Source organism: Myotis nattereri, assembly GCF_964212035.1.
Source record: "Myotis nattereri genome assembly, chromosome: 15".
NCBI classification, from domain to species: Eukaryota; Metazoa; Chordata; class Mammalia; order Chiroptera; family Vespertilionidae; genus Myotis; species Myotis nattereri.
Genome location: NC_138090.1, coordinates 9,431,295 through 9,452,608, shown reverse-complemented (window position 1 = coordinate 9,452,608; position 21,314 = coordinate 9,431,295). Strand labels below are relative to the sequence as shown.

General features: G+C 42.2%; 1 protein-coding gene across 1 annotated transcript in view; it reads left to right on the top strand.

Moving 5' to 3' along the window:
* The window catches only part of CDH8 (cadherin 8), a 305,905-nt gene that overhangs the window by 90,445 nt on the left and 194,146 nt on the right, over window positions 1–21,314 (top strand). Inside the window, exon 2 of the mRNA XM_081107592.1 lies at window positions 8,206–8,500. Within this exon, the coding sequence (XP_080963718.1) occupies window positions 8,206–8,500 (295 nt within the window). The remainder of the gene's footprint in view (window positions 1–8,205; window positions 8,501–21,314) is intronic.

The window sequence follows — 21,314 nt, the reverse complement described above, 5'->3', positions numbered from 1 at the left end:
GGCACACGCACCCTTGGCCAGGTCAGTTGGTTCAATACTCACACCAGCAGCAGACACTGAATGCCAAGAATACAGTCTGAGATAGCAAGATGCTATGCATTTGCCTGCTGGAAAATATCAGAAAGTGTGTGTGTGTGTGTGTGTGTGTGTGTGTGAAGCAGAGGTCATTTTCAGCGTGGGATGGTGTGTTTTGTTCTTTTATTCAGGGGTCATTGTTTTTGTTAGCCTTTCATCTCTTACAACATATTTGAGGGTAACATGGTTTATATACCAGTTACTTTAATAACTGTTATTATTTCAAAGAGTTGTTATTTTTTTATGACGTGTGATGACAAGAGTAATTGCACATTCCCAACATGACCTCACTAAAATGGTGGAGTGCTCTGATGCCTATGACCTAGCGTTAGTGTTATGATATAATTTGTCTCTGTAACTTATTAAGAACAGGGTGTCTGGATGAAAGATAACGGTCTTTGAATTACTCAGTTTTTCTGTAGTAGCATCACACTGTGGTGTATAAAGCCACCTTCCAAGCTACATAGCCCATCAAGCCACCCTCACCCCACCCCACCCATCTACCACCATCATATCCAGTTGTAGATGTGATGTCATGGGTGTGGGCAGAAGCTGACTCCATGTCAAGGTGGCTTTGTGAATCAGTGCCTACATTTTCCCTCTGAGCTTCTCCTCCCCTCTGATTCCGAGGCCATTGCTTTTGCACCCGCCCACCATGGTGATGTTACGAAAACAAAATGATCATGTCAGGCTCCTTACTGAAACCTTGTGCTCATGGACTCTTGTTGCTTACTTATAGTCAGATCCGAACTCTATGTCTTGGTTTCAAAACTCTACATCGTGTGGCCCCTGCCTTGTGTTCTATCCTTTCTCGCCACCTCTCTTCTTCTTAGCGCGGTGCCCTAGGCATAGGAAATCGTCTTCAGTTTCTCTCATTCAGCATGCTGTCCCCCATCTCCGGATCTTCACCCACATTGTTACCTGTGTCTGGCATGCATTTCCTCCCTCTCTGAGATCCGAAGAATTAATCATTGCTTCTCCGGGAAGGCTGTTTCTGCCCCTCCACACTACACTTTTCTGGGTGAAGGGAAATTTCTATACACTCTCACACCCCTCCGTTCTTTCCATATCATCACCTCCGAAGCGTGCATCCGAGTCCAGGAAATTGACTCTAAAGCATGTGCTGCTAAGATGGCCACCTGCTCATAGTGCATTCAGTGGAAAAGTTTCCTAAAAATCTCTGAATCTCAATCGTTTCATTGGCAAATGGAGAAGTGGTCTCTGGTGTGCTATGAGGAAACCATGATATTTACACATATAAAATGTTGATCAGACAGTAAGTAGTCAATCTATATATATATATATACAAAAGGCTAAACGACTGTCTGACCAGTAGCTATGACGTGAAATGACCATTAGGGGGCAGATGCTCCAACCAGTAGCTATGACATGCACTGACCACCAGGGGGGAGATGCTCAACACAAGAGCTGCCGAGCTCTGGTGACTTGGCAGCAGCGGTTCTCGGGTGACAAACCTGGAACCAGAAAGGAGGTAGCCCGATTCTGGGGTATGTCACCCAAAAACCACCCTCTTGTAATCCAGGACCCCTCAGGGGATGTCATAGAGCCAGTTTCAGCCCAATCCTGCAGGCCAGGCCAAGGGACCCCACTTGCCAGAGGGACCCTCTCAACTCCACAGATGACCTTCAAGCCACAGCATCACCCCCAGGTGTGGCCGGCCAGGGAGGAACCTCAGGAGACTGGCTCCAGGCCATGTCTGGCCCATCTTGCCCAGTCCCACCCTGCTGGCCACCTTCTAATTAATTCCCTTTCAATGTGCACCTGGGCACTAGTATAATAATAATAATAATAATAATAATAATAATATCATCTTTAGTTTCTGTTTGAATGGTAATCTTGAAACTAAAATACTGCGTGTCTCCATTAGTTTCATGCTGTTATTTATATCATATATATACACTCACATTCTCTCTATTAATAATTACTAGAAGCCCAGTGCACGAAATTTGTGCACTCGGGGGGAGGGGAGGTCCCTCAGCCCAGCCTGCACCCTTTCGCAGTCCGGGAGCCCTCAGCAGTCGGACATCCTTAGTGCTGCACTGGAGTTGGGAGAGGCTCCCGCCACCGCTGCTGCACTCACCAGCCGAGAGCCTGGCTTCTGGCTGAGCAACACTCTCCTGTGGGAGGACAATGACCACCAGGGGGAAGCTCCTATATTGAGTGTCTGCCCCCTGGTGGTCAGTGTGCATCATAGCAACCGGCCGTTCCACTGTTCGGTAAATTTGCATATTAGCCTTTTATTATATACTAGAGGCCCGGTGCACAAAAATTTGTGTACTCGGGGGGTGGGGGGGTCCCTCAGTCCGGCCTGTGCCCTCTCGCAGTCTGGGACCCCTCGGGAGATAACAACCTGCTGGCTTAGGCCTGCTCCCTGGTGGCAGAGGGCAGGCCTAATCCCTAGGTGCAGCCCCTGGTCGGGCTCAGAGCAGGGCCGATTGGGGAATTGGGGCGCCACCCCCTGTCATGCACAGAGCAAGGCGGATTGGGAGGTTGCGATGCCACCCTCAGTCACGCTCAGGGTAGGGCCAATTGGGGGGTTGGGGCACCGCCCCCTGTCACACTCAAGGCAGGGTCCATGGGGAGGTTCCGGCGCCACCCCCTGTCATGCATAGAGCAGGGCCAATCAGGGGTTTGGGGCACTGCCCCCTGTCACGCACAGAGCAGGGCCCATCAGGGGGTTGGGGAGCTCCCCGCTGTCATGCACAGAGCAGGGCCGATCAGGGGGTTAGGGCACTGCCACTGTCACACTCAGGGCAGGGCCGATGGGGAGGTTATGGCTCTACCCCATCACACACAGAGCAGGGCCCGTGGAGTGGGGTGGTTGGGGCGCCGCACCCTGTCACACACAGAGCCGCAGGGTGATCAGGAGGTTGCGGAGCTCCCCCCTATCTGGCACAGAGCAGGGCTGATCAGGGGTTGGGGCTCCTTCCCCTGTCAGGAACAGAGCAGGGCGGATAGGGAGGTTGTGGCCCCGCCCCCTGTCACACACAGAGCCACAGGGCAATCAGGGGGTTTGGGTGCTGCCCCCTGTCATGCTGATCCCGGTGCCGGGAGGCATATTACCCTTTTACTATATAGAATAGAGGCCTGGTGCATGGGTGGGGGCTGGCTGGTTTGCCCTGAAGGGTGTCCCGGATCAGGGTGGGGGTCCCCACTGGGGTGCCTGGCCAGCCTGGATGAGGGGATGATGGCTGTTTGCAGCTGGTCACACACCCTTCAGGGTGGGGGTCGCCACTGGGTGCATGGCCAGTCTGGGTGAGGGGCTGAGGGCTATTTTCAGGCTGGGACTGAAGCTCCCAACTGCTCCTTTCTTTCTTTCTTTTTTTTTTATTCTGAGCCAGCTTTAGCTCTGAGGCTCCAGCTCTTAGGTCTCCGCTCCTGAAAGCAGGTATCTGGTTTGTTTAGGTTCTACAATCAAAACTCTGTATCAACTCCAGGTCTGAGATCCCGGCTAGCTGAAAGCTGGTTTCTGGGGTTTTGTTTAGCTTCTATTTTTGTAACTATGTTTCAAACTGCCAGCTCACGGCCTGCAGCGGCAGGCGGGGAACGTTGGAATCCTCCATCACTGAAGCAAGCAAGCCTCATCTTAGTTTCAAGCTGCCTGGCTGCAGGCCGCCACCTTGGCTGACAGTTAATTTGCATATCGCCCTGATTAGCCAATGGGAAGGGTAGCGGTCGCATACCAATTACCTTGTTTCTCTTTTATTAGATAGGAGGGTTATTATTATTATTATTATTATTATTCGTTTTCTGTCTATTTGTGTTTCTCCCACCAACTGTGGGTCTTTGAGGGCAGAGCAGCCCACATTTTCGATGCACATGCTCTGAGCATGTTTAATAAATGAATGAAGAGGTCTTTTTGTATCACAGCCAGGCAAAGCAGTCTTACCACCCCAGGCCAATTTGCAAGTGGCCTTTATCTTGCTCTAATTAACAGAAGCAGCCCTTGGGAGAGGCGGTCCTCACACCTCTGGATGATGTATGCTGTGTGAACATGTGGTAATTTGGGATGCCTTTGGCCCCTTAGTCTCAGAGCAGGTCTTCGGGTGGATGCATTGGTAGGAGCAGTTGCATTGCAGTGAGCAGATGCTCACAGACTTATGTGAAGAAAATAGGAGATGTAGCAGATTGTCACCGTGTACCCCAAATCCTTCTGAGGTCCGGACGCGGGGTCTCACAAGCATTTGAAGCCTGTAAATGGCTGTTCTTACACACCCACAACTCTTTTTAAAAATATATATATTTTATTGATTTTTACAGAGAGGAAGGGAGAGGGATAGAGAGCTAGAAACATAGATGAGTGAGAAACATCAATCAGCTGCCTCCTGCACACCCCCTACTGGAGATGTGCCCGCAACCAAGTACATGCCCTTGACTGGAATCAAACCTGGAACCCTTCAGTCCACAGGCCAATGCTCTATCCTCTGAGCCAAACCAGTTAGGGTACAACTCTTTTATTTGTAGTGCCAAACTGGTTCCTTGAACAAGCCACGTGCAAAGCTGTGTGCATGATACAAAGAACAGCATGAAGCGAATGACTAGAGACACACAGTATCCTATGTTTCCAGATTACCATTAGCCCACGGATCTGGATTTTACTGAGACTTGCTAAAAATGAATTTTCAGAAGGAAGAGGAATCATATCATGTTTCCTGTGGGTTTTTTTTTTTTTTTTGTCTTTTCTCTGCTTTTCTATCATGAAGTCTTGGGAATTTGCTTTCACTGAGGCTTAGCAGAGTGTTTCCTGATACTTGATTATGGTGGAATATGGTCTGAAATAAAATGATTTTAGTGATTGCACATTTAACACGTCTGCTTCCCTTTTTCCCTATGTTTCAAATAGGTTAGATCAGATTCTAAAGTCAATTGCTCGGGGTAGATGTCTCATCCCCACACTACGGGCAGAGCCACAGAAGCACAAACAAGTGTATTAATTTCTCCAGTTCATGTGGTTAGAGGGACCAGAATCTTAACTTTGTGCTTTTCTTTCCAACACTGTGTTTCTCTTCTTCTCGCCCAGTTATTTCTAAAGAAAAGGGACCATTAAAACCTTGGTTAAGATTATAATACTAATTGACTAATTGATAAATGTAAGAAAAATATGGCACAAATAAATTCCAACATAATAATGATAACACCATTAAAGGGCTTAATTTAAAAAAAATAAATAAATCCTAACCCAAGGATATGTTTTCATTGATTTTTTTTTTGAGAGGAAAAGAGAGGGAGAGAAACATAGATGTGAGAAAGATATATCAATTAGTTGCCTCCCATGCATGTCCAGCTGGGATTCAACCTGAAACCTAGGTATGTGCCCTGACTGGGAATTGGATCCGAACCTTTTGGTGTAAGGGTGACATTCCAACCAACTGAGCCATACCAGCCAGGACGAAGGGCTTAATTTTAATAGCAAAAAAAATATTGTGGCTAAGTGTAAAGCATACCCATATACCTTCTGTGTCTGAGGAATGCTTTGTATGTGAATGGAAACCTCCAAGAATGATATATTATTCAAATATTCTTTTTTTAATAAAAATGCTAATGGAAATGTTAAAATGCACATAAATTAAAATGATCATAAATTAGGATTAATATCACATTAATGAATTATAATCCCACATTCATTAAGATAAAGTGGCATTTCAATATTTGCTCTTGTTAATAAATTTAATACAATAAATGAAAGGGATACATTTGGAGATTCAATAAATATTTGATGTAATCTTAGGCTTTAACTTTTTAAAATATTCAAAAGCAAAGTAGGAGATCTAGATGCATTTGAACTCTTTGTTGCTGCTTTATGTCTTTTTGAACAAATCTTTTCTTTTCATTTATTGAAGCGCTAAATACAATTTAAATTGGCAAAGAAAGCAACGGAGGTTGCTCTGAATAAAAGTGATCCCAAGAGAACACAATCTTTTGAGTTTCTAAGAGTTTCTTTGAAGAAGTTTTTTTTGTGTGTGTGTTTTTTTTTTTTTTTTTTTTTTTTTTTTTTTTTTTTTAAGGAACAAGTATTTGAAATCTCATGGTGTGATAAGTGGAACTACATTGCTATTTAACTGCATTAAACTGAAAACATGCACTTGAGTGGTATTTTCCAACTATAATCCAATGCCCTCCTTTTTAAAAAAACAAAAACAAACTGAAACTATAAATTCATGTTTTATTTTATTTTATTTTTAAAAAAACAAACAAACAGGAGTCAACATAGTATTAAAAGAAGCACCATGTATCAGAACATGCCCGTCTCCCTCTTGAGAGTAAAGTGAACATTTTAAAGCCAGGCATTCTGTACCTACTATCACTTTTCAGGTGGGGCAGGTGTTCAATGAGTGTGTGTTGCCATGGCCTGCGATGGACCTGGATCCCTGCTGCAGAGTTGTTATTTTTTTAGAGTTCCCATTTTTAGAAAACGTGCTCCCCCGTTCTGGCTGCAGTGCTCTTCATAAAATGGGAATAATTTTCCTAGACCAGAATTGTACGGAACAAAGTAAAAAACATCCTAGACAAACATAAGATTTAAAAAAATATATTTTTATTGATGTCAGAGAGGAAGTGAGAGGGAGAGAGAGAAAAAGAAATATCAATGATGAGAGAGAGCCATTGATCAGCTGCCTCCTGCACACCCTTCACTGGGGATCGAGCCCGCAACCTGGGCACGTGCCCTGGCTGGGAATCTAACACCTGTTGGTACATAGGTGGATGCTCAACCATTGAGCCATGCTGGCCGAGCACAAACCTAAGACTTTGATATGCATCAGATTATTAGAATTATTTTTGTATTTGTAAATACCGCAGGCAAAACTGAGTTGGATTCTGGGTCTACTACACTTCAAAAATATGAACCTCAGGGAGGTTATTGTGTGCCTTGTCAAACCTCCTTTTTCTCATATTTTATATGAAACTAGAGGCCCGGTGCATGAAATTCATGCATGGGTAAGGGTCCCTAGGCTTGGCTGGTGATCAGGGCCGATCTGTGGGGTGACTGGCAGGGCGATCAGGGGGCTCCCACTGGCACTCGCCTAGGCCAGCTTGGGGCCTGCAGGCTGGGGGCAGCTCCTGCATTGAGTGTCTGCCCCCTGGTTGTCAGTGCATGTCATAATGACCGGTCATTCTGCTGTTTGGTCAATTTGCATATTAGGCTTTTATCATATAGGATATTTTAATTCATTTAGTTTTTGGTAAAAATTAAGGGAATTATGTGAGAAGTGATTTGCATGGTTCTTGGCATACAAATAGTGAACCCAAAAGGTAGCTAGTGATAAAAACTTTCAATACATGTATTAATAAACTGAAAAGAATCTGTACAATTTTTGTCATATTTTCCTTGATCTTTTTATCATTTTAAAGGCATGTCAGTTTATACTAAACTGGTCAAAGTCTTTTTAAATTGAGTTTATTGGGGTGACACTGATTAACAAAATTATGCAGATTTAAGGTGCACAGTTCTGCACTTCCTCTGTACACTGTATTGTATGTTCACTACCCCAAGTCAAGTCTCCTTCTATCACCATTTATCCCCACCATACCCTCCTCTACCTCCCTCCAGCCCTCACTCCCCAGTCCCCCAGCCCCACCCTGGCCCTGCTTGGTGATCACCACAGTGCTGCCCATGTTCATGCATGAGGTTTTCACTTTTGCTCAATCCCTCAACACACCCCCAGCTCCCCCTCCCCCCACCCCACCCCAGCCAACAGCTGTCAGCTTGCTCTCTATGTATGAGTCTGTCACTATTTTGCTTACCATTCCAACTTATCTGTATGAATTTCATTATGTTTTGTTTTGATTTATAATAATACATTGGTGAACTTGTATGCATATATGCATAACCCACGGATGCAGACTATAGTGCAGTGAAGGCCTGCGGGTGGCAGGGGCAGGGTAGAGGGGGTCAATGGGGAAAAAAGGGGGGACATGTGCAATACTTTCAACAATAAAGATAACATTTTAAAAAATAACACAGTCGCATGGACTCTTTGTGCAGCTTCTGATTGCAGAGATTGATGAAGTTCCAATGAATGCAAAAAGGACCAACGTGATATTCAAGCAGGAGGGAGTTAAAAGAGAAAATAACGTTACATCGCTAACCAATGTCACCTTTCATTTTAGCTGCACACAGACCTGGATCCTGGGAGCAAAAAAATCAAGTATATCCTGTCGGGCGATGGAGCTGGGACCATCTTTCAAATAAATGATATAACAGGAGATATCCACGCTATAAAGAGACTTGACCGGGAGGAAAAGGCTGAATATACGCTCACAGCTCAGGCAGTGGACTTTGAGACCAACAAGCCCCTGGAGCCTCCTTCAGAATTTATTATTAAAGTTCAGGACATCAACGACAACGCACCGGAGTTTCTTAATGGACCCTATCATGCGACTGTGCCGGAGATGTCCATTTTGGGTATGTATGCAGAACTATTAAGAGTCACTTTGAACATAGCTCCCGGCACCGGGGATAGTGTGTGGCTGAATAAAAGGCATCTGTGACTGTCTTCTCTCTCATTTGCATTTCCAAATCCCCCCTTTTTTTTGGCCTTAGTGCCACAGCTCAATAGCTTTAGTCCCTTAGTAATAGGAACTGACGAAGCGGTTTTATTAAAATATCTTTCCTTCCATGACAGTCCTTCAATAGGCCGAATTTGTATTCTTCTCTTATACTTGTACTTGGAGTATTTGTTACTGAGGCGGATTTATCAAGATTTGTTCCAACATGCCAGACTAATCCTGTGGATATTTGCTTGATGGTTAATTATTTGTGCACAGTCACATGCAATTGCAGTGCATAGAGAAATAGGGAGCCGTCGAGGTCTGTAGGCAGCCAGATATTGAATGGAGCTGGTAGGCCCACCCCCAGAGTGGATTAGGAATCATAGATACCGGAGACTTCTGTGCAGTGGGTATCTTACCTTAACTTTTTCAAAAAAATTATATACATATATATACATATGTATGTGTGTGTGTTATTAATATATATGTATATATTAGAGGCCCAGTGCACGAAATTTGTGCAAGGGGCTTGGCCCTCATGGCCCCGCCCACTGGTCATTCTGGAAGATCATTCCACTGTCCAGTCTAATTAGCATGTTAGCTCTTTATTATATAGGATATATTTTTTTATTTCAGAGAGAAAGGGAAAGAGAGAGAGAGAGAGAGATAGAAACATCAATGATGAAAGATAATCACTGATTGGCTGTCTCCTGCATACCCCCCACACTGGGGATAGAGCATGCAACCTGGGCACGTGCCCTGGACAGGAATCAAACCCTGACCTCCTGGTTCATGGGTTGACGCACAACCACTGAGTCACGCCAGCCAGGCTGAACTTTGTTTTAGAAGTGCCACCATCATCAAAGATTCACTCCCAATTTTTCTGAGTCATTGAAGTACTCATTACATTTTTTCAGAGCAGTGTATATTTCAAAGCATGCTATTTTTTCTTTTTCCTTATTTTTGGAGGGATCTGCTTATCCCTCCCCAATCCCTGGCTTTGATCCTGGAAATACCCCTGTCCCAGACTTTGTAATATAGACCTCTTTCTTATCTGACAATTAATAGGCAGGATCTAAAAAGGAGAGTGTGAAATACCAGAAATCTTTCTTTTAAAAAAAAATGCATTTTTATTGATTTCAGAGAGGAAGGCAGAGGGAGAGAGATAGAAATATCAATGATGAGAGAGAATCATTGATTGGCTGCCTCGTGCACACTCCACACTGGGGATCAAGCCCACAACCTGGGCTTGTGCCCCGATCAAATCTATGACCTCTGGTTCATAGATTGGCACTTAATCACTGAGACACACTGGCTGGGCCCACAAGTCATTCTGATGTATGGAATATAAACACTACTTAGATTTAAATTACATTTAAGACAACCTATAAGGATGCATACATCAAAATCAGAATACAACAAAATCGCATAAATTCGAAGTAGATGGACATGATGACACAAATTAAAAACACACACACACACACAAGTAGAGACATAAATTGAAGGCCAGAATGAGGTGAGCAGCCTGGCTTTCTCTGATATCTTCTGTCTTCTGTAACATTGGCCGATGTGCCCATTGCAGCAGCAAATCAGAATGGATTGCAGGTCTTCACATCTCCCCCAAGTATGACTCCTGCCAACACTCGACTTTGTCAATTTTTTTGTGCAAAGAATTCTGCCTTTATTTATTTTTTCTCATCTTACCAGAATCGCATCTCTCCTCTTTGGTTGGCTGAAATGACACTTTTTCTAGGGAAACTTGTATGGCTTTCCGGTAGGAAATTCTCTCTCTACTATTACTATTCCCACAAAAAGAAACCCACAAATAAGCAAAAATATCTCCATGTGCCTACTTCTTTTAAATCCTGACATGGAAACAGAATTTGAGGAACACTCTTTCTTTCTTATTTTCTTGTTTAGGGTAAAGAACTTATTTCGTTCACCTTCTCGTCCAGATAAGAGTAATACGGTTTTAAAGGGCTGTGGTCACCTTCAATATACAAAGAAGCCTTTATTTAAATTGCTAACAAATGGTGAAGAGGGAGGTGGTTATTTTTGCCTCACTTAGGATTTCTACATCTTAATGGCCAAGCCTATATCTATTTATTGTAAATGTGTCAGAGGCTTCCATTTCTGTGTATATGAGTCATGTGCCTGATAAATATTTTGAGAAAGAAGTTCCCTCCTCCAACTTCGGTAGACTCCCAAGGTCAATTTCAGCTAAGAAAAGGATCGTAGAGATATTATTACCTACATTATGCAATATGTATGTGCACCTGTAAATATACAGTACATAATGTTTTTCTATCTAAAAGGTTTTTCTTGGTGAGAGAGTGCAGACTAAGAAAAATTAACATTCATTAACACACACAGTTGTTTGTTTTTTTAAAAATGCCTTCTCTATTACATCTTTTTCAAAAACTACATGAAGCGTGCTGCTACAGTTCAAAGTGTGGGTTTGAAGTTAGATAGAAAGAGTTCTGAATCCTGGTACCATCCCTTATTATCTGGTTGACCTTGAAGTTCAGGGAGGTTCCATGATCATTCATTTTCCTTAGCTACCATGCAAACATAGGCATTTCCATCTTACTTTCTTTGTGTGAGAATTGTGTGATCGCATACAAGGTTAAGGTGTGCCTTAAAGTAAACAGGCATCCGATAATTGATTGTGGTGGTGGTTTTCAAAAATTATTTTCATTGTCCAGCCAGTGTGGCTCAGTGGTTGATCGTCGACATTTGAACCTGGAGGTCACTGTTCAATTCAAGGTCAGGGCACAGGCCTGGGTTGCAGGCTCGATCCCCGCAGTGTGGGTTGTGCAGGAGGCAACCAATCAATGATTCTCTCTCATCGTAGATGTTTCTATCTTTCTCCCCCTCTCCCTTCCTCTCTGACATCAATAAAAATATATGAAAAAGCTTATTTTTATCAATCTATTTCCCACCATACGTTTGGACCTTTCCCCATGTATCGATCTTATGTATCGCGTGTCTGATTACTGTTTGACTCCAGCCTCTCTGGGTACAGAAGGCAGAGGCAGCCGCGCTATTTTATTGTCAGGTGTGAATTATTCCCTTCATTTCTCACGAAGGTGAATATCAGGATGAAGGTCACTACTATCTCCTCTCTCTCCCTATTACCACTGTTCTCAGCCTGTCTCTCCCCTCCCCTTCTCCATTCTTTCATTTTTCTTCCTTTGCTACCACAGAAAGGCCAGCACCTGCACCTGTACGCCCTGAGGAATGCCAGGGAGGACTGGGGGGTGGGGAGGGGCTGGGGGAGATCTCGTTGTGCAGAAAGTGAAAAATAAAGTTCTAATTGAGAAATTGGCCAAGATTATATTGAAATGAATCTGATGTTCAGGGACCGTCTGCCAGTTGACAAGCTGTCAAGACAAAACGCACATATATATTTGCCCAAATGGCAGCCGCATTATTTTAGAAATATCTTATTTGGGAGCTGGAGATACGGCTCTTTTCTATCCGCCTGTGAATCGCAGAACTTGATGAGAATTCGCTTTTATAGCAAATACCGCATAAAGAGCGACCTGCGAGCGTGTCTGGTTTTTACTGTGGCAACCAAACTAGCGTTGTTGAAGTTGGTTTTCCTATGCAAATGTCCCTGTGTTTGTGGATTTCCAGATACTTTACGTAGATATTTTTCATGCTGTTGCATAGTGGGGCGAGGGGTGTTTAATCCCGATTTTATGTCGACACCTGGATTGGAGTGAAATCAGCTTTTTTAACATAGAATTCCAGGCTGTTTGGCTGCGCATTTGCCTTCTGCCTGCATAAGGGTCAGAAGCCAGATAATCTTACTTTCTCTCTGTCGTGCGCACAATAATCTCTACCTATAAACCCGCGTTTGGAAAAATTCAGCGATTATTTTGAAAACATTTGGCACAGCGTAGAGTTGGTCCCCAACAGATACTAGTTTCTTTACAGCTGTCCACTTGTGAGTTCTATCAGCATGATTTTAAAAATCGCCTATATGACATGAATGCTCAACAGCCTTAAACTTTGTTTCACAGATGTGCATATTGGAATGAACTCTGTTTTATTCAAAAGAGCATATTAGTGAAGGTTGAAGTCAAGGGATGAGAAGGCCAAGTACAGTAGTCCCTCCTTATTGGCAGGGGATAGATACATTTTAAGACTCCCACTGGATGCCGAAAATAGTCCCTGTATCTACTATTTTCCCTATATATATGCATCTAGGATAAAGTTTAATTTATAAATTTGGCACAAAAAGAGATTAACCTCAATAACTTAACAATAAAATGGAATAATTATAACAAAATACTTAAATAAAAGATACGTAAATATGGACTCTCTCAAAATAGCTGGAATGTTCTCTTTAATATTATCAGACCACAGTTGACTGCAGGTAACTGGAGCCAGCTACCTTGCCCAGCCACACCTCGTGGCTTTTGGAATGAACAGTCCAGGCGTCAGGCAGATAGTCAGGAACAGAGGCAGGAAACTACATAATGCTCTCGGCTCTTCTCGTCCTATCTATCGAGTCATTTCTTAATATGTAACAGACCTATGGCAACAGCTTCCAATCAGTACTCAAAATAGGTTTATTGGGAAAAAAAGTCAAATTTAATTGATAAACACTGAATTAAAGAAAGAAAAATACTTTTTATACCGGTCCTTGAAGTATATATGTATCCTAATTTAGTAATAAATTAGGTTCCTGCACCCAGTTGTGGTTTGTGGGTGTGTGTACGTGGGAGAAGGTACTTCCCACACACCACCAAGCAATTCTTGGACACCATCAGGGTGTCCTACAATTCAGCTCAACTCTGACACTGTCTTCAGGGAAGCAGCATCACTTCCCACAGGTTGAGGTGGTCCTACCCGACTGTGTGCCCACCCACCCCCACCCCAGAGGCCAGTGCTAAGTCCAGGTTGTCACCTGTGCTTCTGACCAACAGGTCAGAGGTCCCTTGGCCCCTTTTCTTGGGTTCCACGAATTTGCTAGCGTGGCTCACAGACTAGAGTACCAGTGCATTATAAGAGGCTATAAGTTAGGAACAGCCAGATGGAAGCCATGCATAGGGCTAGGTACGTGGGAAGGGGCACGGAGCTTCCATGCCCGCTTCAGGGCACCAGTCTCCCCAAACCTCCCAGTGTTCACCCATACAGTGCTCTCTGTCTTTTGGGGAGGTTCATTACGTAGTTATGAATGAGTAAATTATTGGCCGTTGACAGTTGATTCAACCTGCAGCCCTTCTCCCCTCCCCGGAAACTGTCTCTAAGCAAGGCCACCTGTTAATTCAGCAAGCAGGTAAATAGTGAAAGTTTACCATGTTAAGGAGTGAATTGAAAATCATAATGGCTATAGCTTACATGGATTAGCTTTGTATTCTTGTCACTGCCCAGTCCACATTTTAGTCCTCTATAAAAAAAGATTCCCAAAGTAATAATTAAAGAGATTCATTTTTATATTCTTTTTTTTATTCAAGAAAGAGTTTTTGTCACATACACTTAAAAGATTAAAGAAGTGTCATGTGGACAAACTATCTTACACCTAACATACTTCTTTCTGATGATTTTGAGGTTGTGGCTTGCTTTCTCTCCCTCAGCCAGATATTAAGGCAATTCAGCAGCATTTCTCTATCTTAAAGGCGAAATGCATAATAAAAAAAAAAGAAAAAGAAAAACATATTGATGGGTTTGATTATATTTTTTGCCTTATTCGATTCAGAGTGATGAACAAAATTGAAATTCTTTAGGAAAACATGGGAAGGAAATCATGAAGATTGAAATAAACACCCTCATAAGCAACCCAGCTGTTCGACCTGATATGAATGCCTATAACAGCTGAGGTTTCAAAACTCTAAGATGGGATGAGGATTGTGTAGTTTCTGTTCTGCATTAAGAAGCTAAATCTCCATAGGGATGCGTAGACAGTTGGCTTGATAGCTTATTTCTTTTTAGTACCGAGTGATATCCCATTGTCTGGATTTTACCACATTTTGTCTATTCACCTGCTGAGGAACATCTTGGTTGCTTTTACATTTTGGCAATTATGAATAATGCTTCTATAAACAAATGAATAAAAACAGAAATTTCTAGAGTATTCAAATGTGAAAGTTATTGGCAATGAACTGTGAGAGGTACCTAAAAATGTATTAGTCTTCTAAGAGGCCTTGTGTTGTGTCTGCATTGTGGCTAAGAACAAGTTTGGAAATATCAAGCAAGAATCATTTGAATGCCTTTTGTGATGAGGAAACTCCTTCCACCAAATTTTGCTTTAATGCTTACTCTTCTGTTCTCCATAAATTATAAGATGCTATTTCATGAGTCGATGATTGATAACAGTAATATAATTAGTCAATTGGATTTCCTCTAATGAAACTCTATTTTTAGTACCTTATCTTTTTCAACTCATAGCCCTGATTTCTTTAAATTTAAGGGGTTTTTTTAATCCAAATATCAACTCATAAAAAATATGCTAACAATGTAGAATAGCTTAGGAAATTTTATTATAAATTATACATATGCTCCTGTTTCTATGCAGGTTAAATTTTATCGAAAGTCAGCTTTCAGTGATTTGAAAAGAGTTAAAATTCTAGAGCTATTCAGTGTAGGGTTGTCATAGGAGCCTCAGATCTGCCCGTGCTTTGGGGTCCCATTAGCAAGATAAAAAACTAAGTATTTTCAATGATTTCCTCTTGTATATTTGTCTATGAACTTAGGAATTCCAAGTAAGCAGTTGAAATCTTTGAATTCCTTCTAGAAGATGAATTCTCAATCACTAGCCAGCAAAAATTCTTTAGACTGGCATAAATCACCAGAAAATGTAGTGAAGTACCTCATTTGATTTTACAAGTTGTAATATAGGCATCACTTTTTTCTAGTATAACAGAATATTAGGTAAAACTGTATTTCAATAAGTTACATTAATGTAGGAAGTTTGAACCCACTGAAAACAAATTTTACAATCTCTGCCCCTAACCTCTCCCTGCAGGTGAACAGTCATTCCTTGTGGAATGGGGCCTGTGCCGCAGACTCATTCAGACACCTCTTGGTCCCATTCATGGGTAGCTCATTATTTAAATCAAAGTAGGTCCCATTCATGGGTATCTCATTATTTAAATTGATGTTTTAAATTAGAGCATTGACTGAGCGTTAACAATATCTAAGTAAAGAGGCAATGTTGATCCTATATCTCCACCTGTGTTTTTAAACCAGGTCAGCCAATCAATATACCAATTAAACAATGGTTTACGGGCCTATTCATAGCCAAGAGCTACTGCTGAAGTTCTGTGTGTTTCCATTTTCATTTTTCTTCCTCTGTGTCCCTGTGCTTGCTCATTAGAATGAAACTCAATTTCATTGAATAACAATTTGATGATCGATTTGGTTATCCTGGCGTTGACTCTTAAAGTTTTTCAGAAATCTGTCTTTTATTCATTTGCTTGTTGGCTTTTTCTGTTTCTACATATATGGGTTAGCCTCTCTGAAAACTATATCTCACTTCCCTGTAACTCAGAGGAATGCTCTATGGCCAACATTTCATGCAGGCCTATCCTGAGCCCTTCTGAGGAAAGTCAGATCTACTGCTTTCTACTCAAACAACCTTCTGGTACTTCAAATACTGAGAAGTGTTCTCAGAGCAGTAAGTCTGCACTCGTCATGAGAAAAACCCAAGAGAGACCTCAGGATCATGGGATCATCTGGGGAGACCCCTATGAGAATTGATATATTAGGATTCAACATATTGATTGATTCTAGAGGCAAAGGGCAAATTGTTCTTAAGTTATTCCAGCCATGTCTGTGTCTAGCGCTCCGTGAATTGGCATCAACACTTGCGGTGTTATGAGTTATTTCTTACCTGGCCACTGCAGGAAACCATGGATTAGAAGGGGCTGGAAAGCAATGCTCATGGAGGTCAGCCTTTGCCCACAGTCGCCTGTCAGAGAAATGAGCCCACAGCATGTCAGAGCACATCCAACACACGCATTTGTGAAATTGTGAAGTCTTGGCCGAAAATGAATGTGGGGCACCTTTGTCAGTAAACGTTTGGTGTGTGGCAGTGATTTTCAACCCTTTTCCTCTCATGGCTTACATAAACTAATGACTAAAATTCTGTGGTACACCAACAATATATATTTCTTGCTGATTGGGCAAAAAAATAATAGGTATAATTTTTATTCATTCCCACTGGACGGCTATTGTTGTGTTGGCTATTGCCATGTTTTTATTTGACAATCTAAGGGTAAAGAGGTCATTGTCCCTGACTCAATAGTCATGTGTTGCATGTTTTAAAAATTCCTACGGCACAACGGTTGACGATCACTGGTGTATGGCATGCTCTTCGCAGAAGCTTGCCCCTCGGAACTGGTAGAGAGGTTCCTAGAGCCTCTATGTATGTATTATTTTTTAACTTCAAATTATTGTGCTTTCTGGATTCACTGAACTTTAAAAATTGCCGTTTGATTTTTGGACCCAAATGCTTTTATTTTTTGGTGGATTAGCAATCACAGTTTTATCAGTGCCTGTCCCCTCTCCATTCTTACTAGTACTTTCACATAGAGGAAAATATGATGAAATGTATATATCAAGACAGCTACATGCATAGATACCAGTAAGCACATAGATCAATATGTAGAAAATGGTAGGGAAGATATGCAAACTGTTAAAAGAACGAAAGGATAAAGATATAAACAAAGACTTATGTAGAAAAAGAAGATGTAAATTGTGTGTGAGTGTGTCTTTGATATGTAGTTAGATATCCTGAAAAAACAAAAAACAAAACAAAAAAAATAGTTACATTGTGAGGCAGTAGCTGAGACCATGTGGATTGTCTCAGATATATTTTTCATTCTAAGGGAATGAGATTTCATTCCTTGTGACTGTGCCCAAAGAGTTTAAAGTCAGGAAAATCATATTTGTGGCGCTTTAAAGATGGTTTCATTCATTTTCTTTTTGCTAGGGAGCATGCCACCAAGGAATCTTCTCTTTATAACCATGTCATACTTTTCAGATCTCATCATTATCTTCCAATTATGAATCTTTGCAAATCACAAGAGTGGTTTGAACTCAAGAAATGATGGAGGAGGGCAGAGGAGGGAGCTAATCAAATAAAAGTTTTTGAAATAGGTGTTGAAGTGTCCATATGTATTCCTTCTGAAATCCAATGTTATTCACTTAAGGCTAGCATAAGGACTAATTACTTTATTTCTACATAGAATTTAATATTTCCTAAGTGTTTATGCCAAACACTGATCATGTAAATTTATTTAATCTTAACAGCCTTATTGTTACTCTCATTTTTTATTTTTATTTTAAATATGTTTTTATTGATTTTAGAAAGAAGAAAGGAGAGGGAGAGAGAGAAGGGCATCCATTGGCTGTCTCCCCTACGCCCCTTGACTGGGAATCCAAACAGCAACCTCTTGTTTCATGGGACAGTGCTCAACCAACTGAGCCACACTGGCCAGGGCGATTACTCTCATTTTTTAAAAAGACAAAACTGAGGCACAAAGCCATAACATAGCTTACTCCAGGTCCTATTGTTGGTCAAAATGGGAGCTCCTCATCAGACAAGGAGAAGGGAGTTATTACAGGGATCAGAGCATTCGCAGCTGTGGAGCTGGTATGGACATCTCTGCAGAGCTGTTGTCATTGCTTCTGGTGATGGGCAGGACAGCTGAACATGAAGTGGGAGAGACCAGGCACACGGCAGAACAAGAAGACAACGGAAGCCTGCGCCTGGCTCTCCTCCTTCGTTTTCCATGTGGTGGGAAACCTGCAGAAGACGGTGCCCCTTCTCGTAGAGCTGCACATGTATCCTGCTCAGGATTTGGAGAAATGAAGGAGCGGATCCGGGAGTTGTTGAAGGAGCTGTGGACTTGAATTCTGCTCTGTGCCAACATGGTGAGTTTGAAAATCTGCTGAAATCCCCATGCGCTGCCCCCGTACCTGATACCCTATGCCAACTTGCCACCTACCTTCTCTACTCCGGCCTTTGAAATCTCAGGCCAGACCTAACCAGGACAATGAAGTCATCCCTTGGGACCCATGAGGGACTGGTTCCAGGACCCTCCAAGGATATCAAAATCCATGGATGTTGCCAAAACCCGTTGGCTCAGTGGATAGAGCGTCGGCCTGCGGACTGAAAGGTCCCGGGTTCGATTCCGGTCGGGGGCATGTGCCTGGGTTGCAGGCATATCCCCAGTGGGGGATGTGCAGGAGGCAGCTGATTGATGTTTCTCTCTCATCGATGTTTCTAACTCTCTATCTCTCTACCTTCCTCTCTGTAAAAAATCAATAAAATATATTTTAAAAAAAAATCCATGGATGCTCACATCCCTTAGCTGGCCCCCTGTGTTCATGGGCCCTTCATTTATGGATTCAACAAACGGCAGATCCTTAGAAGCATAACCGGAGGGTACAGAGGGCCAGCTGTATAAGGAAGGAAATTCTGGAAATACAGTCCCAAGCTATCCAACTGGAGAACAGAGCATGACAGATACTGTTTACTTAGCTTCTACTGTAGGCTAGTTACTGTGTCAAGTACCGTATAGATTTTTAGAAGGGTGCATTACACATGTCAAGTATATAATGTCCAGTGTAATTGTTGCACATTATATATGACATGAAATTTATATAGCATACGAGAGGCCTGGTGCATGAAATTCATGCACTCAGGGGAGAGAGGGTCCCTCAGCCCGAATTGCGAGAGGGCACAGGCCAGGCCGAGGGTCCCCACTGGTGCAGGAATGGGGCTAGGAAGGGATGCAGGAGGTTGGCCGGCCAGGGAGGGACCACAGGAGGGCTCCAAGGTGTGTCAGGCACATCTCACTCAGTCCTGATCAGCTGGACCCCAGCAGCAAGCTAACCTAACAGTCGGAGCATCTGCCCCCTGGTGGTCAGTGCATGTCATAGCGAGCAGTTGAGTAACCTTAGCATATCATTAGCATACTACACTTTGATTGGTTGAATGGCGTACCAGACGCTTAGCATATTAGGCTTTTATTATATCAGATAGGTCAAGTATTATCAAATACTTACTGTAAAAATGTAAATAGAATGGTTGTGTGTTATGGATTGAATTGTGGTCCCCAAAATTCATATACTGAAGCTCTCACCCACCACAACCTCAGAATGAGACTCTATTTGAAGGCAGTGCTTTTAAAGAGGCAACTACAGTTAAGTGAGGACATATGGGCAGGCCCTGATTCAATCTGACATGTATCCTTACAAGAAGAGGGGGTTTGGAAGCACAGAAGGACACCAGGGACACATATGAACAGAGGAACAGCAACGTGAAGCGGCAGCAAGAGAACAGCCATCTGCAAAGTCAAGGAGAGAGACCTCAGGAGAAATCAACTCTGCTGTCACTTGGCTCTTGGACTTCCAGCCTCCAGACTGTGAGAAAACACATTTCTGTTTTATGAATCACCCAATCTGTGGTAGTTTGTTATGGCCACCATCGCAAACTGATACAGTTTGTGGGGCCAAATTTACTTAATTAGGATGCTTCAGAGTCAAAATCCAAAACCAGAGATTTATGAAATCAGTAGCTGCTGGGTCCCTCTATCAGCCACGAGGGAGGGTCATATCTCCACAAGCAGATTGAGTAAACATCTGTTCCCGGCTATGGAATTTTTTAAAAGGAAACTGTATGTTCAAGCATGTGCAACCTCTTTTTTTCTTTTAAATAAACCTTTTATGTTAGTCAAGTTTAACATTTATGGAAAAGTTGTAAAATTGCACAGCATTCCCACGTACTTTGCCACCATTACTAGCATCTTACATTGGCATGGCACACTTGTCAAGATGAATAAACCAGTATCAACACAGGCCTTTTAACAGTCTTCATGTGTACTGGTTAGCTATTTTTTGTAGGGTTTCACTAATTTTGGATTTGTGTAATGTTTTGTTCATAATGAGATTGGGGCAATGTGTTGGGGGAGGAAGACCACACAGGGAAAAGCGCCATTTTATTACCTCATCTCAAGTACGTACTATGAATAGGTTTATGCCTGTTGAAGTTAACTTGACCACCTGGCTGAGGTACTGTTTGCCAGATTTCTCTACTATGACATTACTTTTTTTCTCCCATTTCCAACTGTACCCTTTGGAAGGAATTCGCTATGTACATTCCTTCTTTCCTTTTTTTTTTCTCCCTCCTTTTTTTTTTTACTTGTTTGTTTGTTTGTTTATCCCTTTCTTTCTCTCATTTAATCAGTATGCACTCAGAGTGATTTTACCTTTCAGGTTATAATCCAATACAACTTTATTTTCTTGCTCAGTTTTTCCCCCCAGCTTTGATCATTGGGAGATGTTTTAGTTGTCTGCTGTGTTCCTTTGACATTTTTTTTTTTTGGTTTGTTGTTTAGAACTTACTTTATTAGTTTCTTTCACTGCATGATACTCTGTATTCTTCTTGCATATTTATCACCCCAATTCTAGAATTAGACATTTCTTCAAGGAGTCCTCATTCTTTTATTGGGGTGTTAGAAACCAAGATCTAAGTGTTAAGTGTACTTGCTGCTACAGGGTTGTTTTTGATTCTAGGTCCTCTCAGTTGACAGAGTGAGAACAAATATATGTGGAAATACTTGCACATAGACATAAACGTGTGTGTGTGTGTGTGTGTGTGTGTGTGTGTGTTAGGTATACTCCTTTTACTCCTGTAAGTTTTTTTCTTTTTTTAAAAATATATTTTATTGACAGAGAGGAAGGGAGAGGGATAGAGAGTTAGAAACATC